Below are 21,378 nucleotides of genomic sequence, written 5' to 3'. Positions count from 1 at the left end.
AAACGCTGAATTTTTATACACTGAGTTTTAAAACACCGAATTTTCAAAGACTCAATTTTTAAAAACTGAATTTTTGTATACTAAATTTTAAAACACAGATTTTTTATACACTGAATTTTAAAACACTGAATTTCTAAACACTGAATGTTTTTAACACTGAATTTTCACACACTGAATTTTTAAACACTGAATTTTTTAACTCTAAATTAAAAAACGCTGAATTTTTAAACACTGAATTTTAAAACACTGAATTTTTAAACACACATTTTTTAAATGAAATTGTCAGCATAATTTGATGTAAAAAAATATATAATTTTGCAAAATTCAAAGGCAAATAATTCAGTCACATAAATTCAGAGTAAAACAAAGCTTTCGTAATTAAGACACAAATTAAGCTCCATAATTTTGGCTCTGCGGTTCAAGCGAACACCTACTGACTTGTGATTGGTCAGACTGTGCAGAGCTTAAGCACTTTCAATATGATTTACGTATTTATAGGGGGCGCAGCCTGGGCGTGGTCGGGGCGTGCCAAGCAACGCCACATCTGGGACCAATTTCAAGTCGATTGCGATGTTAAAAAGAAACGTGCTTGGCTTTGAGCGTGCGAACAATTTAATTTATCTGATTTTTTACAAGCGTACCTAGTTTTCTGGAATTGGACGTACGTCTAGTTTTAGTAGGAACGCTCCGCAACTCTAGTTACATGATGCCCCAGGTGCATACGTTTCAAGCAAATACTTCACCTGCGTCCACAGCTACAGCAGTACACTGTTTGTTGGGGTGTAAAAAAAAAAATCGATTTTTGGATGAATCGTGATTATGTGTAACGATTCTTAATCGATTAAACATTTTTTTTTAAATGTTTTTTTTTCTCCCCAAATCTGTCCTGTCCAGCCACTTTAGTAAATGTTTGGATATAATTTTGGCAAACACTACCACTTTTCTTGTAATATAAATGTATTAATTCATGAATGTCAAACTCATTTTCATTAAGGGCCACGTCGCAGTTATGGCTGCCATCAGAGGGCCGCTTGTAACAGTGAAAAATGTTTGAAATTTGCCTCTGGATTTCATTATTAATTATATAAATTGTTTTAAGTAGACTGTCGATTTTACAGTAAAAACTTTACATTTACAAAATTTTACTGTAAAATATAGTGTTTTAAATTTTTTTTTACAACATTTTACGTTAAGTGGAAAAACAGTACCACTATTTTTTGGGGGGGAGGGTTTAAGGAAAAAGCTGGCTTAGTTGCCAGAATTTTTGGGTTAAATTTAGGTTTTTACAACATTATATTGTTAATGGAAAAACAGTACAAGTTCTTTTTTTATTTTGGCAACTGAGCTGCCAGTCTTTCTACCGTTAAAACAAATGTACCGTCTTTCCATTTACAGTAATACACCGTTAAAAACAACAACCGTAGATTTTACAGTCAAAAACTGGCAGCTCAGTCAACAGAATTTTAACGCAAACAACAGTAGTAGTTTTTTTCAATTTACAGTTATACGCTATAAAGAACAATGTAAAATGTATTGTAATTTTTGTTAATTTGATGGGTAGTTTGCTCTAAAGTTAAGTATTTGCATTTATTTTCGACAAAAACATGTTTGGAAAGTATGATAATATACTGTAATATTTGTTGCAATAATGGATACTATTGAAGTTTAAAAGGTTTGCAATTTCAAGCAGTACAAATATTTTTTCTGTCAAAATGAAAAAAATCCATTAAATTTAGTAAAAAAAAATAAAATGAAGTGCTTTATTGACACATCATTTTCAGGTGTTTGGGGGCCAGATAAAATGATGTCGCAAGCCAGATCTGGCCCCCGGCCTTGAGTTTGACACCTGTATATTAATTTGTTTATGTGGTTTATGGAGGAATGTAGTTATTCATAGAACTGGTACCCAATGTTATTAAAAAAGTATTGATTTTCAATCGTTGCCCCCAAGAATCAAATCGAATCGAATCGTGTGTTGCCCAGAGATTCACAGCCCTACTGTTTGCAATCTGCATAAACCTCAACTATACAGCAGGGGCTCAAACGCCCAAATAAGCCAAACAAAGTTTTGTTTTCACTGTTTTTTATTTATTTATTTTGCACATCGAGCAAGTCCATTTGAAGAGTTCATATGCAACACCAGATATCTCCATTCTCCTTGTTTAGAGTGAACCAATGTTTTTTGTAGAGCTTTTCATAAGACATCCTGCTGATGTGGGTTGCAATTGAATCGTTTCCAACAACCAAAATGATAGTCTCAATTTGAAAAATGCACACTTATCACAAAAACATAGTTTTGATCATTTCGTACAAATTCTAAAGCAAAAACAGACCCAAACAATGTTTCTTTGCAAAAAAACAGACTAATCCTGCATGGTACCAGCATGGCCATGGAAACCACACCAAATACTCACTTATTTATTCAAAGTTACTCATTATTGATGCTTTAATTGAGTTACAATCACCGCAAAACAGACACAAAGCGAGCGAACATGAGCGCAGATTGTGTGGATGATGTCATCAAATTTCGATGTCCCGATTGATCCTGATGGATTCGTCTGTTTGCGTCTCAAATACAGCAGTGAAAAGCTTAAGATAAGTTGCTTTTCGAGAATTTGATTGCACCTCCTTTTGGAGCAGCGGTGTTAAACGTATGGCACGCGGGAATAGGTTTTATCTTGACTTTTTGAATGAAAGAAACCGCTGTTCTTAATGTGTCCACCAGATGTCGCAATAGACATTCTTTGTATCCTCTGCCAGGATAGTGTGCATGACTTTAGAGGGGGCGGAGCTACAGTCGTAAAATCATCAACCTCCGGGCTAATGATTTTAGGTTGTCCTGAAGAATTTGGAGGTAATCCTCCTTTTTCATTGTCCCATTTACTCTCTGTAAAGCACCAGTTCCATTGGCAGCAAAATGAGCCCAGAGCATAATACTACCACCACCATGCTTGATGGTAGGAATGGTGTTCCTGGGATTAAAGGCCTCACCCTTTCTCCTCCAAACATATTGCTGGGTATTGTGACCAAACAGCTACATTTTTGTTTACAGGATGTTATTTATGTAGTTTGCTCATTTTCCTTGACTCGTGCACTAACATCATGTGGTTTATTTTTATTTTCTTTGCATAATCTACAAATAATTGCTATTGCAACATCTAGTGGACACATTTAGAACAGCAGTTTCTTTCATTAAAAAATTTCGGCTCATTTTTATACTTAGCAAACTCATCCCGTGGGCCGGATAAAACCTGTTCGCCGTACGTTTGACACCCCTGCTTTAAGGCAAAAAGAAGAGCAACATTTGGTTAAACTCCAAATTCAAACCATGTCGAGGTGTTTACCTTTGGATGTGGCACTGTGCTGTGACACAATGTGACATCCGATTAATTTTTGTGATATCGCTGCTGTAGCTCACAGTTTTTCAGCAAAATCTAATGTGATGCATGGGTGCATTCTCTGTCACACGGCCGAAATCAGCAAGAGCTTTGCCAACAAGTATTATTTGGAAAAAGTCTTTACAGGCAATATTGATTCATGTAAACAAGGACAAAATAGTAAACACACACACACACAAACCTACGCACAGTCCGACCCATCACATCAGAGCAATTATATTCCCTCAAAACAATCAACAAGTTCATATGAGACAAAGTGATAGTCTGACACATTAGTCACATAAAAGTAATACAAATATAACACCCAGCATTTCAAAAGAAGTCATTTGTAAGAAATCTTGTTAGTTTCCCAAGGCGATACAAATAAAATGAATAGACAAAGTATTGTCCTAGCAACAACCTACAGCTATCATCATAATGAAACCACACGCTTTTCATGTTCCCGTCCACCGAGTCGCTGCGTCTATTTTTCCAGTGGAGTCACGTACGTGCAGGGGAAAATGCCCATCTTTCCGTTGCACTCGCCTTTCCACCATTGGCCATTAGAGTCATCATACAGCTTAATGACGTCTCCTTTCTCGAGGGCCAGTTCACCCTTCTCCTGGGGCTTAAAGTCGTAGATTGCCACAAAACGTTGTTTCTAGATTGAGAAAAAATGTTTTTTGTTACTTTCACAGTACATTGGATATCAGTTGCACGTAACATGTAAATAGAGTGATTTTTGTACAGTCATGTTGCAATGTGTCCATATTGCCCTGCTTGATACAAGTAGTTGCCTCAATGTATACAGTGTTTATTTGCATACCATTGTACATAATTGTTGAACTGCCTTATCATATGCAGTAAATAATTTATATCTGTATATATGTATATATTAGCCTCTAAAGCAGTGGTTCTTAACCTTGTTGGAGGTACCGAACCCCACCAGTTTCATATGCGCATTCACCGAACCCTTCTGTAGTGAAAAATAAAATGTTTTTTTTTCAAATTTAAGACAAAGTTATATGTTTTTGGTAACACTTTAATATGGGGAACCCATTCTAAGTAACACAGACTTAATTTAGAGTTATTTGGTTAGGGCGGGGGTCGGCAACCCGCAGCTGTAGAGCCGCATGCGGCTCTTTAGCGCCGCCCTAGTGGCTCTCTGGAGCTTTTTCAAAAATGTATGAAAAACGGAAAAAGATGAGGGGAAAAAAAAATAATTTTGTTTTAATATGGTTTCTGTAGGAGGACAAACATGACACAAACCTCCCTAATTGTTATAAAGCACACTGTTTATATTAAACATGCTTCGCTGATTCGAGTATTTGGCGAGCGCCGTTTTGTCCTACTAATTTTGGCGGTCCGTGAACTCACCGTAGTTTGTTTACATGTATAACTTTCTCCGACTTTCTAGGACGTGTTTTAAGCCACTTCTTTTTCTGTCTCATTTTGTCCACCAAACTTTTAATGTTGTGCGTGAATGCATAAAGGTGAGTTTTGTTGATGTTATTGACTTGTGTGGAGTGCTAATCAGACATATTTGGTCGCTGCATGACTGCAAGCTAATCGATGCTAACATGCTATTTAGGCTAGCTATATGTACATATTGCATCATTATGCCTCATTTGTAGCTATATTTGAGGCCATTTTCCAGGCTCGGGATCGTTCTGTGTGGAGTTTGTATGTTCTCCCCGTGACTGCGTGGGTTCCCTCCGGGTACTCCGGCTTCCTCCCACCTCCAAAAACATGCACCTGGGGATAGGTTGATTGGCAACACTAAATTGTCCCTAGTGTGTGAATGTGAGTGTGAATGTTGTCTGTCTATCTGTGTTGGCCCTGCGATGAGGTGGTGACTTGTCCAGGGTGTACCCCGCCTTCCGCCCGATTGTAGCTGAGATAGGCTCCAGTGCCCCCCGCGACCCCAAAGGGAATAAGCGGTAGAAAATGGATGGATGGATGGATAGTTTCCTTTAGGTCCTCTTAATTCAATTTATGTCTCATGATTTTTTAATTTTTTGTGGCTCCAGACAGATTTGTTTTTGTATTTTTGGTCCAATATGGCTCCTTCAACATTTTGGGTTGCCGACCCCTGGGTTAGGGTTAGGGTTAGAGGGTTAGGGCCAGGGTTAGAGGGTTAGGGTTAGAATAAGGCCATGCCGAATAAGGCATTAATTAGTACTTAATAATGACTAGTTAAGAGCCAATATGTTACTAATTTGCATGTTAATAAGCAACTAATTAATGGTGAATATGTTCCCCATACTAAAGTGTTATTACGGTTTTTTACTGGTGCACAAAATGAACCGTGCATGAACATCACCTTGTTCAAAGAACAAAACCAACACAGTGCATAAACTCACAACAAATTACACACCTGCAAATCAGTCTGACTTCTGCTGTTGCCGTATCCGTAATACGTCGATAGGGAGAAGTTTTGATTTACATGATGAGTCGGGTGTGTCTTGATCTCCGCCGAACCCCTGAGCCCCTAGGGTTCGATCGAACCCAGGTAAAGAACCACTGCTCTAAAGGCTTAGTGGCCACATGCGTTGACAGCACCATTTAGCTCTTATTTCCAAAAATGTGTACACTACTGAATTGGGGTCTTATGGCCGCTTATGTGGACACTTATACTGTCATCTGGTGGTGTCACAAGAGTATAACATACAATGGTAAAAATTCTAGATGGCGGCGAATACGAGGAAATATTCAAGTGGCCACTCCAGACACAAAAACGACCAGGTAAGAAGCCCTGCCTTATTTTATGGCTTATTCTTATTTAGATATTTATATAAGTGTTGGACATTTGTCATGATAAGCAAATTTGGAAAAAAAAAAGTGTAAAAATAAGAATTAGCATGTCACTAAACATGAAGTACACTTTTGTGTACTTATGGACTGAAGCTCGTCGAAACAGCTAATATACTAGTAAACAAGCACACATGTAAAATGAGAAAGCAATTATATCTGGTGCAGCTAAAAGGCTGTACATTGTCTAAATGGAATACATAACAATTCAATTACTAAATACATATATACATACATAAATTAGTTGGGTTAAAAACGTTGTACAGTACCATTGAAATCCATTGTTTTTATTTCCAGAGCGTTTTTCTGTGCACCAAGCTATGCAGCTACTTGGGTTGATTGAGTACATTGAAGGTATCAAAGCGCTATACAAGTATAACCCATAATAGGTTTAGGTAAAGGAGCACGTTACATTATCATACTTTCATTTATAAATGATTAGTGTGATTTTTTTCTTAACACTTTTAACAGCCCTAAACTATAAACTGTATGTACATATCAAAAGACACATTTTTTGTTCCAATAAATCACACTTTTGATTTTTGACTAATCGAAGTGAATCACAGTAATTGACTTACTGCAATGAATTACTTAGTTCTATTATTTTAAATTCACTTTAAAAAAGATACAAATGCAATTTCATTGTCGCAATGACACAAACATAAAAAAACTAGGGATGCCCGATAATGTCTTTTTGCCGATATCCGATATTCCGATATTGTCCAAGTCTTTAATTACCGATACCGATATCAACCGATACCGATATCAACCGATATATACAGTTGTGGAATTAACACATTATTATGCCTAATTTGGACAACCAGGTATGGTGAAGATAAGGTACGTTTTAAAAAAATTAATAAAATAAAATAAGATGAATAAATTAAACATTTTCTTGAATAAATAAGAAAATAAAACAATATAAAAACAGTTACATAGAAACTAGTAATTAATGAAAATGAGTAAAATTAACTGTTAAAGGTTAGTACTATTAGTGGACCAAGAATTTGTGCTTACGGACTGTATCCCTTGCAGACTGTATTGATATATATTGATATATAATGTAGGAACCAGAATATTAATAACAGAAAGAAACAACGCTTTTGTGTGAATGAGTGTAAATGGGGGAGGAAGGTTTTTTGGGTTGGTGCACTAAATGTAAGTGTATCTTGTGTTTTTTATGTTGATTAAAAAACAAAAAACAAAAAACAAAAAGATACCGATAATAAAAAAAACGATACCGACAATTTCCGATATTACATTTTAACGCATTTATCGGCCGATAATATCGACAGGCCGATATAATCGAACATCTCTATAAAAAAACCCAATCCCCCCCCTCATTTTGAAAAAATAAGAATCTGATTTCACTCAACAGAACAGCAACAACACAAAGTAATCACCCATTTTAAAAATAATTTTGCTCATGAATGCATCTCCTTTGCGTTTGTGTGAATGTAATAGGAGCTAGTCAACTTTAAAGAAAATGCATGGCGATATGGGAGACTTCCTGTATTGTAGCTAAATAGTGGGACGCTGGTCTCTTGCATAGGCAATGTGGGTCGGCCTTAACGGTGTCAAATACTAGCTACTGATTAATGGCAGCACCTGCTAAGTAGTGATTATATACAATTTATATAGAGCTTTATCACAATTGTCTCAGAACGCTTTACTTTAAAACACTCGGTGTGGCGAAATTATTCTCTGCATTAGACCCATCACCCTTGATCACCCTTGATCACCCCCTGGGAGGTGAGGGGAGCAGTGAGCAGCAGCGGTGGCCGCGCCCAGGAATAATTTTTGGTGATTTAACCCCCAATTCCAACCCTTGATGCTGACTGCCAAGCACGGAGGTAATGAGACCCATTTTTATAGTCTTTGGTATGACTCGGCCGGGGTTTGAACTCACAACCTACCGATCTCAGGGTGGACACTCTAACCACTAGGCCAAGCTTGGTGGTGGTGAGCTACATATACTTAAATATATACTTATACTTATACATATACAGTATATGTCTATACTTATACATACATACATACATACATACATATATATGCATATATACACACACATATATATATATATATATATATATATATATATATATATATATATATATATATATATATATATATATATATATATATATATGTGTGTATCATTTTAAAATCAAATTACCATAAATTCCGGACTATAAGCCACTTCTTTTTTCTTACACATATTTTAAAATGTGCCATTTTTTTTTTTTGGGTGAAAGGTGGAAGAAGTGTCTTGCACAAGGACACAACAGCAGTGAATAGGATGGCAGATGCTGGAATCAAACTAGGAACCCTTAAGTTTCTGGACGGATGCTCTGCCACTCCACCGCGATTAGCAACGATCGGGTGCGCTGGCTTTCTTTTCCAGGAAATAAGCAGTATCACCAGTTTGTGAGTTTATCGAACGGTGGTGGTCAATCGCGGTTTTTACGATCATTTTAATTTGAACGGGTAACACTAACCGTGAGGAGTTTTTACCGTGGTTTATCATTAACACCGTTTATTGTTACATGCCTAATACACACAGAGAAAATGTGTTTTTAACCAAACCGTTTAGATTTTGGCTCTATTGTTACGTAACGGTCAAGCTATCTAAAATAATACCACTCCTACAATGACTTTGTCAACCCGTCACTTGGCAGATAAATCTGGCAATTTCCTTATTTTTTCCAAGATGGCTGGTGGCAGGAGCTCTGTGATCTTGTGTCATCCTTTTGTGTTCCTGGTGTTTCCCTCTTGTTTTCATGTATTTTATTTAATTTTTTTGCCTTTTGGCTCGGGACCCTTCGGGGCTGTGCTACAAGGGGTGGCACTTTCGTGACTTCTGCTGTGCTTTTTTGTGGGCTTCTGGATCTGCCCCCCGGGAGCCTTTTGGCCGTGGGGACCAGCTGCTGGGTCTCTGCCACACCGGAGTCTGTTTGGAGAGACTGGAGGAGATGCGGATGAAGAGACAGGGCTACAGAGCTGGCGCTGGGACGGATGGGCTTCATAGTGTCTCGGCTGAATGAGCGTGTATCGGACGCCTCGGTCTCCTTGGACGCATCCTCGCTCAGCCATGCGGACTGGACACTGGCCGGGAGTTGGTGGGGGGCTAAGGGTGGAGTCGGCTCTCTTGGTTGCTTTGTTGGGTCTGCTCCTGTCTCTGGCCATGCACCCGCACCCCAGCAGACGATGACGTGGAACACAGCAGAGGCCACCACAGTGTGTGTGGGTGTTGAAATTATTTTTTTGTTTGGTTGCTTGTTTGTGTGCGCAATGTATATTATTGGTTGATTATTCTTAGTTTTTCTTGTTGTTTTACTTTTGTGGCTGTGTGTAGAAGTGGCACTACAGGAGTGGCAGCTGGTTGCATCAGCTCGGCTCTTTTAATGCCTTTTGTGTTCTTTGATGTTTCCCTCTTACACACATGTGCTATGAGTTTTTCCCCCCCTTGGCCTCAGTCTGGACCCCCTCTCCAGTAGCCCAGGCTTAGACTGAATTCCCCCCCCCCCAGCATTTACCTGTTTTTCACCTTTTTTGTAAGGGGCACCGGATTTTGGCAGACCCGTCAGCGATTCTGTTCTGTCTACCTGTAATGTTTGTCTGCTCTTGAATGGGATTGTGCTGAAAATGTGAAAATCTTAATTTCCTCTCGGGGATTAATACAGTATTTTTGAATCTGATTTCTGATTGACAGCCGGACAACAATGAACCACTATCATGACAAAGCCAAACGGTTAGCAGAGTTGCAGTGTTGTTGGATGCCCAGGTCATTATTGATAATTACTGTATTTCACCTTCCACCTGCACACATCGGAACAAATTAGATACTTTTAAAAAAATGTTTTAAATGGAAATGTCCCAGTTTGTCTGCAGAAGTATTGTCGTCTATGCAAACCCCTTCACGACTAACTGCGTCAATATATCGCAAAATGACTATTATTGTCAAATATGGATCAATAACAAAACTGTTTAAGGCAAAGCTACCGATGAGGGGACAGTTAGTATTTCAAAATTATAACGATAACTATAAACTGCTGTTTATAAATGGTGTGCTATGTGGAATTATTGATACTTTGGGTACTTTGACCAAAGCATGTCTGAGACATTTAAAAAAAAAAATGGCATAACGTGTCTCCTAAGAATGAGTTTCTGTCTGACGCTGACAATCGATCTCCTAATTTCTCTCAGAGAAGTTCACAAAGCGGAATTGAACAGAGCCGGCCGGCCCAATTTGGTATTGATTCTAGACAATGTTTTTCTCCACCAAAAGACAAACCATGGAGATGTTCGAACAGTGTTGTCTTGCCAAGGATACAAACGAGTGGGAAAAGTAAAGATCTAAGATGCTGTGCAGTTTTTAACTGACAGTAACTTGTTTGTTCAGTGTCTCAAAACCTCTTGATGTGATTCATTTTCTGTACATGCATGTAAATTACATATGTGTTACCTCGGGCGGAAGCTCATCTGTCTTGAGTATCAGAGTATGATGTTGAGAGACTGAAGACATGTGGAAGTATGACACCAGCTCATTTATGGAGTTGAATTTCACCACCCAAATGAAATATTTTCCCGAACCATCACGAAGTATATTGAAATGCTCCACTCCTGTTCCACTCCTTAAAACAAACAAGGAAAAAAAGACATAAACATGAAAGACAGCTTAGTTTCAGACATGTGTTAGGCAAGACAATACACAAAGGAAATCTGCGGGCACCTCACGATTTGATTCAGACATTTGGGGTGATGATTCGATTCACAATCGATTCTCGATTCAACACGATTCTGGTAATATATTATTTGGTATATAAATGATTGTAAAACCTTTTCAAAACAGGCTACAAACGCTTCTCTTGGCTGCACACGTACGACTTATACGCACAGTGTAGGCCTAAAAAATACGTCTTTTTACAAATTCATTTAGAAAAATCTACAAATTACCATACCTGCCAACCCTCCCGATTTTCCCGGGAGACTCCCGAATTTCAGTGCCCCTCCCGAAAATCTCCCGGGGCAACCATTCTCCCAAATTTCTCCCGATTTCCACCCAGACAACAATATTGGGGACGTGCTTTAAAGACACTGCCTTTAGCGTCCTCTCTCACCTGAAACCATCACCCCTTAACAGCCGCATACTGTCCAGGCGTCCGCTTTTCCTCCATATAAACAGCGTACCGGCCCAGTCACATAATAATGTAGCGTTGGACGGGTTTAACAATGGTCTTTACTCAGAGATGTCAAGAAATGCTGACACGTTGTTTGATCTTTTAACTGGTTTAATGATAACACAAGGCATATTTGGTCAACAGCCATACATGTCACACTGAGGGTGGCCTTATAAACAACTTTAACACTGTTACAAATATGCGCCACACTGTGAACCCACACCAAACATGAATGACAAACACATTTCGGGAGAACATCCGCACCGTAACACAACATAAACACAACAGAACAAATACCCAGAATCCCTTGCAGCACTAACTCTTCCGGGACGCTACAATAACATCTACGGCTTTTGGAGCTCAGTGCACAACTGCACACACAACAAGAAGGAGCCGAAGCAGAAGAACGAAGAAGAGACATGGCGACGACGAGTAAGAAGAAGAAATACGCTTGCAAATTCCAAATAGATTGGAAAAAATAATTTCATTTCATTCATAAAAGCTCGAAGGGCAAGGGGTATGCTGCCTGCACCTCAACCTCACCCCCGCAACCACACGCCCCCAACACCCCCCGGCCCCCCCATCTCCCGAATTCGGAGGTCTCAAGGTTGGCAAGTATGCAAATTACAGAATGTTAATCAGTCGAGTAAAAGAAAATACTAAACTACAACCTAATCCCAGCTTTAGAATACTCAATAAAGACATTTACAAAGCAGTTGAGAAGACAAACAAAAACAATACTTATTAAAAACACTACTAAAATAAACAAAAAAACATTAAAAGCAATACTATTAATAATTATATCAATAATAGTTGTTTATTGTTCACCCAAAAATGAATTAGATTCGGAGTGAATGAAAATCCTGATTTGAATGTGAATCTATTTTCTGAGCACTTCTACTGTGGCTGTTCTGCACTGTACAATTATGGCTATCTCGGACTAAAAATGTACAAACGTAGCCTTTGTGGTGCATTTTCAGATGAAAAAATTATGGCGTCAAAAGGGTGCAAATGTCAAAACCACACTGCGTATGTTTGGCATCTCAATTTGCGCTCACGATGTGTCATTCTCTTTCTCCGCACAAGCAACGTTCCACCTTTTTACAGCCTTGAGAGTGGGCAGTGAATACACGGCGCAGCAACTGCTTGCCTTTGTGATTGGTCACTCAAACGCCTACTGGCTCCTGGTTAGAGCCAATCCGAGGGAGCCTGTAGTGTATCCCTTCTAAAGAAGATTAGAACAGTGTTTCTTTACCATAGGGCCTTGTCGCATTGTTGGTCCATGAGCGCCCTCTAAAGGGCGGCCAAAAAATATCAGATCCTCAGCAGCGATACTTAGTTGTAATACACTTTCCCACCACTTGTGGCAGCAATGACAGTCTCAAACAAACAGAAGAAGTCTGGAGCTAATGGAGAACTTTCTTAAGCAATAATTAAGACCAAAGTGGTGAATTAGTATTTCCATTTGCACTTTACTTTTATTGACACTTTAGTTTAAAACATATTCATTGTGTTTTATTATTAATTTAGTGCAATGGTTCTTAACCTGGGTTCGATTGAACCCTAGGGGTTCGGTGAGTCGGCCTCAGGGGTAAAGACACATCCGACTTATCTAAAATAAAAACTTCTCCCTATCGGCGTATTATGGATACCCCCAAACAATGTTCCCTCTAATTTTACATCTGATTTGCAGGTTTTTTGATTGATTGATTGAAACTTTTACTAGCAGATTGCAAAGGAAGACAATACATTATATGAAACAGTACAGTTTACACAGTACAGTACATATTCCGTACAATTGACCACTAAATGGTAACACCCGAATACGTTTTTCAACTTGTTTAAGTCGGGGTCCACGTTAATCAATTCATGATAATGTGTGTAAGGTGTGTAATTTGTTGTGAGTTGATGCACTGTGTTGGTTTTGTTCTTTGAACAAGGTGATGTTCATGCACGGTTCATTTTGTGCACCAGTAAAAAATGCTGCTGAGATGGGCTCCAGGACCCCCCCGCGACCCCGAACGGGACAAGCAGTAGAAAATGGATGGATGGATGAATTTTAGCACTAAATAATTGTATGTAAATTTATTTTTCATTAGTTATTTAGGCCTGGCTTAAGTCTAAGGTTTATCCATCCATCCATTTTCTACCGCTTATTCCCTTCGGGGTGGCTGAAGGCGCTGGAGCCTATCTCAGCTACAATCGGGCGGAAGGCGGGGTACACCCTGGACAAGTCGCCACCTCATCGCAGGGCCAACACAGATATACAGACAACATTCACACTCACATTCACACACTAGGGCCAATTTAGTGTTGCCAATCAACCTATCCCCAGGTGCATGTCTTTGGAGGTGGGAGGAAGCCAGAGTACCCGGAGGGAACCCACGCAGTCACGGGGAGAACATGCAAACTCCACACAGAAAGATCCCGAGACGGGATTGAACTGACGACTACTCAGGACCTTCATATTGTGTGTCAAATAAATAATAATATTTGTACCGTATTTTCCGCACTACAAGGCGCACCTAAAAACATCCAATTTTCTCAAAAGCTGACAGTGCGCCTTATAATCTGGTGCGCCTTATATATGGACCAATATTGAGCCACAACAGCCACAACAGGGGGAGTAGGCTCAGCCGGCGATGGAGGACTGTGGGGAGGCAGGGCCGGCAGACCGACAGCAAGGTGTGCCCCGCCAGGGCCGACTCCGAGATGGCGGCGAGGAGGCGTGGCCGGCAGTCCGACAGCGAGGCAGGGCACAACGGAGCCCGCTCCAAGATGGCGCCGAGCAGCGAGGCGGGGCGCGCCGGGTTTTACGCCGCGAACCTCAGGTGCGGGAATCGCCCGGCTGGGCACAATTAAGTAATCCCCTCTCAGTGTGTAAAAGGGCGACAGCAGAGAACGACGGGGCAGAAAGAGTTGGAGAGCAAGTGGTGCATGAGGAGCACACACGACAAAGAGCGAGAGACAGACGACGCCGGGGACGGCTGAAAAGCGACCGGAAGAGCGAGTGGTTTGAGAGGCGAGAGCTGAAAAGCAACCCGACCTGAACTGAGTATTATTTGAAAAAATAACCAAAGTCAAACTATGCTCGAAGTGATGTCTGTGCTTGGTGGTCCTGAGAACCCGGACAGCCAGGAACTGTCACAAAGCGTTTATCATGTTGTTCTCACCAGTTCCTGGTCAAACTGTCCCAACTTGTCGGATTATATTCTCAGCCATCTACTTTCCAGGTGAGAGGCATGATTTTATGATCTACAATAAACTTACAGGAAGCAGGGAAGCGAGGAAACAGCAGACCACTCGATGATGATAAACATTGGCACACAAGCTTGTGACCCCGGCGCTGCTATAAATAGTTTGTCTGCGTTTATAATAACAATTTCACTAATACTAGGTTATTATTCAAGTCACATGTAAATGGAGTATTGTTGGCGCTTTTTGAATGGTTATTTATTGGATTTTATAGGCGGAATAGTGGAGCTCCCACTGGCTTCGCTGTAAGTGCACTTTTATTTACTATTATTTAATATTTAGAGTGCATTTTTACAAATCCGTCCGTCATCATGTATTTCATAATTGTGAACGATAGGCAAAATTTCATCCATCCATTTTCTACCGCTTGTCCCTTTCAGGGTCGCTGGAGCCTATCTCAACAGCAAAATTCCAAAAAAAGTGCAGTTCCACTTTAAGCGCAAAAATTATGACAAAAGCAGTGAAGCTGTAATTTCATTTGCACTTACATTTTATTGACAGTCGAGTTAACACACATATTCATTATTAATTTAAATTAATTATTTTATGTACATTTATGTACAAGCTGTAGAAAATTGATGGATGGATAATAGAGATGATAAATGCATTAAAATGTAATATCGGAAATTATCGGTATCGTTTTTTTTATTATCGGTATTGTTTTTTTAATTTTAATTTTTTTTATTAAATCAACATAAAAAACACAAGATACACTTACAATTAGTGCACCAACCCAAAAAACCTCCCTCCCCCATTTACACTCATTCACACAAAAGGGTTGTTTCTTTCTGTTATTAATATTCTGGTTCCTACATTATATATCAATATATATCAATACAGTCTGCAAGGGATACAGTCCGTAAGCACACATGATTGTGCGTGCTGCTGGTCCACTAATAGTACCAGAGGTGGGTAGAGTATCCAGAAATTGTACTCAAGTAAGAGTACTGTTACTTTAGAGATTTATTACTCAAGTAAAAGTAAGGAGTAGTCACCCAAATATTTACTTGAGTAAAAGTAAAAAGTATGTTGTGAAAAAACTACTCAAGTACTGAGTAACTGATGAGTAACATATACACACACACACACACATATATATATATATATATGCACACACACACACATATATATATACACATATATATATATATACACATATATATATATATACATACATTGATATATACAGTATATAATTTATATTTATTTATTTTGCCGTTTTTGTTTACATGTTAAAGGTGTTTTAATGAATACACATGCATGTTTAACACATATAGATTCATTTCTTTCATGAAAACAAGAATATAAGTTGGTGTATTACCTGATTCTGATGACTGGCATTGATTGTAATCAGACAGTAGTGCTGGTAACGTCCACGTTTTCAAATGGAGGAGAAAAAAAGTTCCTCCTTTCTGTCTAATACCACATGAAAGTGGTTGGTTTTGGCTTCTTAGTCGTCCAGCTTCCATATTCGTTTTTATACACTTTACAAGAAATACATTGGCGGCAAACTCCGTAGCTTGCTAGCTTGCTAGCTTGTTTGCGCTGGCTTTCGGAGACTCTTATTTTGAAAGCGCAGGCGCGATGGAGCGGCACTTTTACTGTGAAGACAGGAACTGTGCAGTCAGTCTTTAGGCTTTTGACGTGATGTACGGTTGAAACAAAAAAGGGTATTTTTCCTTCCTTTAGATTGCACAGTACAGTACATATTCCGTACAATTGACCACTAAATGGTAACACCCCAATAAGTTTTTCAACTTGTTTAAGTCAGGTCATGTGACCACCTGGCTCTGTTTGATTGGTCCAACGTCACCGGTGACTGCATCTGATTGGTGGAACGGAGTGAACGTCACCAGTGACTGTATTTGTTGAAACACTATGGAGGTCTGTCTGACAAACCAAAACAAACAAAGCGTGCATTAACAGATCGATAAAAATTAGTAGCGAGTAGCGAGCTGAATGTAGATAAAAGTAGCGGAGTAAAAGTAGCGTTTCTTCTCTTTAAATATACTCAAGTAAAAGTAAAAGTATGTTGCATTAAAACTACTCTTAGAAGTACAATTTATCCCAAAAGTTACTCAAGTAGATGTAACGGAGTAAATGTAGCGCGTTACTACCCACCTCTGAATAGTACTAACCTTTAACAGTTAATTTTACTAATTTTCATTAATTACTAGTTTCTATGTAACTGTTTTTATATTGTTTTACTTTTTTTTTTATTCAAGAAAATGTTTTTCATTTATTTACCTTATGTTATTTTATTAATATTAATATAATTTTTAATATTTTTATTTTATTTATATTTTTTAAAAGTACCTTATCTTCACCATACCTGGTTGTCCAAATTAGGCATAATAATGTGTTAATTCCACTACTGTATATATCGGTTGATATCGGTATCGGTTGATATCGGTATCTGTAATTAAAGAGTTGGACAATATCGGAATATCGGATATCGGCAAAAAGCCATTATCGGACATTCCTAATGGATAACATAAAATCTATAAGTTAGACCAGTGGTCACCAACCTTTTCGAGCCCAAGATCCCTGGTCTCAGCCAAAAACCAAAGCAAGATCTACCCATGCGTCAACTATAATATATAAATATATGTATATACATATAAATATATGTATATATATATATATATATATATATATATATATATATATAAATATATATATATATATATATATATGTATATTTAAAGACAGTTCAGTTCAGTTTCAGTTCATTTCAAACATGCATAAAATACAATTACAATGTAATGCATCACACATTTCCAGTTGCTTCATTATAGCACGTTCAAAAAAGAGTAGGAAGAAGCAGAGCTTATTTAATCATACCCCTCTTCATATCATAACAGTTTTATTCCATTTTATTGTCTTGTGTTTGTAATAGAACAGTGAATAAATAAATAAATAATAAATACATACATTTACCATAAGTATGTACACAATATTAATTACATAAATAATCTTTATCTCATCTTCAAACAAAGCTTTGTCTTGTTATTATTGGCTGAGGTATACGTTTAGTTTTTTGGTCATTGTGCTTCTTGCTGTTTTGTTTTTGTTTGTTCCATATGTGACCCAAGTCACATGGTATTCTTAGGTCCGTGCCGGAATAGTAAAATCGGCTGTTCACCAAAAAACGGGGTAGCCCTTCTTCAGCTGCCGCCTTGTTTTATCATATATTACTGCTTTTGCACGTGTCAATGTTTACCTTTGTATATAAATCAAGACAAAATCCGTACTTTGGAGCAATGTTCACGGACTCTATTGGCTTGTCAGCTTCCCGTCGCTGGCGAGCGATGATGGTCTTGGTTGAGAGATGAGTTTGATGTTGGATGCTGAAAAATGTCCGATGCTTTGTTGCAGCTCGATGATTCTAGTGCACTTCATGCGTCAAGCGAGAGGGTGTGGCCGTGGTGTCAGGAGTGGCAGGAAGTGGGGCTTAACAGAGAGAGGCATAAACATGTGGGTGTGTTCAGGGGTAAAAATGTGTGCCTGTTGGCAGGTCTGTTGGTCATATTAATAATCATACTAATATATTTTTTCCGTGATAGACCGGTAGGGTCCCAAAGATCGACTGGTCGATCACGATCGGCGGTTTGGTGAGCCATTAGTTAGACAATTTGTGCTGCACGAACCAGCACAAATGTAGCACAAGCAAGTGGGACAAGTTTGGGGAGATTTTGACAAGGTAGCGGGGTTGTATGACGTCACTATTCAGAAAATGTATTTTAGAATAACTTAAAACCATAATGGCACGAACAAAAAATGTTTACAGCACAAACAAATGGCAGTATTTTTTTAAATTTGCAATGATAAGGGGGCCATATTCAGGTCTACCAAAAAGGAAGTGATAAAATGGATGTAAGACCTTGAAGTGTACTCTGAATCAGACTTTTTCACCTAGTTAAATGGAGACCTGAGACTCTGTGATGTGACGCAACCTCACGCAAGTCCTTTCTTCAACAATGATTACTGCGTGGGTGAGTAGAGTATTCAAGGTTCCCTGCACAGAATTGGGCTTCATTCTAAGGATGTTTGTTTGTGTGTGTTATGTGCCTCGGTTTGTGGAAAAGGAGAAAGAGGGGAAATATGAAGTCACAATTCCAACAGATAAAACACAACCGCCTGGAGTTTATTATTTTAATCCCTTCAGCCCATCGGCAAACTTGCGCAGCGAGCCTTTAAAAATGCAGTGGAATGTCAACCATTATTTTGTTTCAACCTTTAACCACTGTCATGCGCAGGAATGAAACGGTATGCATCATACTGGTAAGCCCTGACTTACTTTTTTAAAATGTCATTTTCACTACTGCCAGGAGGTGGTGTGTTTTTGTGGCCTGTCTGTTAATTAGTGAGTCGATTAGAGTTAAAGTTAAAAAAAAAGTACCACTGATAGTCACACACACACTAGGTGTGGTGAAGTTGCCCTCTGCATTTGACCCATCCCCCTTGTTCCACCCCCTGGGAGGTGAGGGGAGCAGTGAGCAGCAGCTGTGGCCGCGCTCAGGAATCATTTGGTGATTTAACCCCCAATTCCAACCCTTGATGCTGAGTGTCAAGCAGGGAGGTAATGGGTCCCATTTTTATAGTCTTTGGTATGACTCGGCCGGGGTTTGAACTCACAACCTACCGATCTCAGGGCGGACACTCTAACCACAAGGCCACTGAGCTATGTGGTTATTAGTTAGTTAGTTAATTAATATTATATTATATTAATTAATTAGTAACTTTAGTCAGTGCTACAGTGGGGATTCATGTGGCCCAATGCTTGGGAGAGGAAGGTGAGGGGTTAATCACTTTGCAATGCAGTTTGCTGAAAATGATGGAAAGTGCCACTGTACACAGCAACAAACGCTGTGGTCAGCATTGGAATTTGCCACAAAACACATTTTAAAATATGCAACACTCTACTGCCGTTAGGCGGCTAAAGTGGATAGAGCAAAATCATCACGCTTCATGTGTCAGGTAAATTGCGACGAAAGGGGTCATATGAATTATTAATTATTATTATAATTAGGCAAGGCAAGGCAACTTTATTTGTATAGCACTTTTCATACACAAGGCAGACTCAAAGTGCTTCACAGACCACAAAGTGAAATGAAAGAAAATAAAAGCAAAATTAAAATGCAGACAATAAAAATAAAAACAGTGTCGACGTTAAAAGATTAAAAGATTGAGCTGAAAGCTAAGGTGAACATAAAAGTTTTCAGTCTAGTTTTAAAAGTAGTCAGAGTTTCTGAGATCTTCAGGAAGTTTATTCCAGCTATTTGTTGCATAGTGACTGAATGATGCTCTCCCTTGATTTGAGCTTACTCTGGGAACCGCTAACAGATTGGTCTCAGAAGATCTTAGTGATCTAGAGGGCTTATATAGTGGGAGCATATCAGTGATATACTTCGGCCCTAGACCATGTAGTGATTTATATGTGAGCAGGAGGATTTTGAAATAAATTCTCTAATGTACAGGGAGCCAATGTAAGGATTTAAGAATTGGTGTAATGTGCTCACATTATTTGGTCTTTGTTAGAACTCTAGCAGCAGCGTTCTGAACAAGCTGTAGCTGCCTGACAGTTTTTTTGGGAAGACCTGCAAGGAGACCATTTCAATAGTCTAGCCCATGGGTGCTCACACTTTTTCTGCAGGCGAGCTACTTTTCAATTGATCAAGTCGTGGGGATCTACCTCATTCATATATATAATTTATATTTACTTATTTATGAAATATGTTTTTGTTAACAAGTTAAAGGTGTTTAATGATAATGCAAGCATGTTTAACACATATAGTTAATATTGTTAATAAATTAAAGGTGTTTAATGATAATACAAGAATCAGGGGTGCTCACACTTTTTCTGCATGCAAGCTACTTATAAAATGATCAAGTCAAAATGATGTACCTACTACAAAAATGCAAAACATATATTTTGTCACGACTTGATCTTGGGAGTTTGCTTTTCCAGGATGCAACGGAAAGTTGGCACGGGCGAGACGGGAATGGAGGTACATGATTTATTTATATTTATCAAAAAAAGGAATAAATGAAAGCGCGCACAGTGGCGGAGAATAAACTATGAAAAACAAAAAAGACTATAAACATGGAACCAAAACTTACTGTGACAAGGGACATGAAGCAGGATCATAGAGGAATGGACAGAGCATAAATGTGGTGCGAGGTCGTCAGAAAGACGAACTGAAAAACACTGAACTTAAATACTACAGACATGATTAACGAAAACAGGTGCGTGACTCAAGACGTGAAACAGGTGCGTGACGTGACAGGTGAAAACTAATGGGTAACTATGGTGACAAGACAAGGGAGTGAAAAGCCAGAAACTAAACAAAACATGACTTAAAACAAAACATGATGATTACACAGACATGACAGAGCCCCTCCCTAAAGGACAGATACCAGATGTCCATAAAAAAAATAACAAGAGTCATGGGAGGGCGGGAGGGGGACATGGCGGTGGGTCACCAGACCACGTGTCCCCGTAACCACCGGGGCAGAGTTAGGTGGCGACGGCGAGTGGAACGCCGCTGCAGCAGGCGAGGCGGGCGCCCAGGGAATGGCCACATTCGTGGCCGACTGGGAGGTGGGCGCACTTGGCGTGGCGGGCGACCAGGTAGCGGCCATATCCGTGGTCGACGAGGAGGGAGGCGCGTCGTCATCGTGGCAGACGTGGCTTGGCGTGGTGAGTCAGGCGGCGAAGCTCGGCGTGGCGCGTCAGGCGGCGAAGCTCG

At 39.2% G+C, this 21,378-nt stretch overlaps 1 protein-coding gene across 1 annotated transcript in view; it reads right to left on the bottom strand.

Moving 5' to 3' along the window:
• Positions 1-2,733: 2,733 nt before the first annotated feature.
• grb2a (growth factor receptor-bound protein 2a) overlaps positions 2,734-21,378 on the bottom strand; it is a 107,540-nt gene continuing 88,895 nt past the window's right edge. The window contains exons 4-5 of the mRNA XM_061983706.1: positions 10,657-10,825; positions 2,734-4,038 (exon numbers count right to left, since the gene is read on the bottom strand). Of these exons, the coding sequence (XP_061839690.1) occupies positions 3,862-4,038; positions 10,657-10,825 (346 nt within the window). The 3' untranslated portion in view covers positions 2,734-3,861. The remainder of the gene's footprint in view (positions 4,039-10,656; positions 10,826-21,378) is intronic.

The sequence above is a fragment of the Nerophis lumbriciformis genome, linkage group LG25 (genome assembly GCF_033978685.3).
Source record: "Nerophis lumbriciformis linkage group LG25, RoL_Nlum_v2.1, whole genome shotgun sequence".
Taxonomy (NCBI): domain Eukaryota; kingdom Metazoa; phylum Chordata; class Actinopteri; order Syngnathiformes; family Syngnathidae; genus Nerophis; species Nerophis lumbriciformis.
Note: the sequence above shows the minus strand (reverse complement) of the source record. Positions and strands in the feature narration are given on the sequence as shown.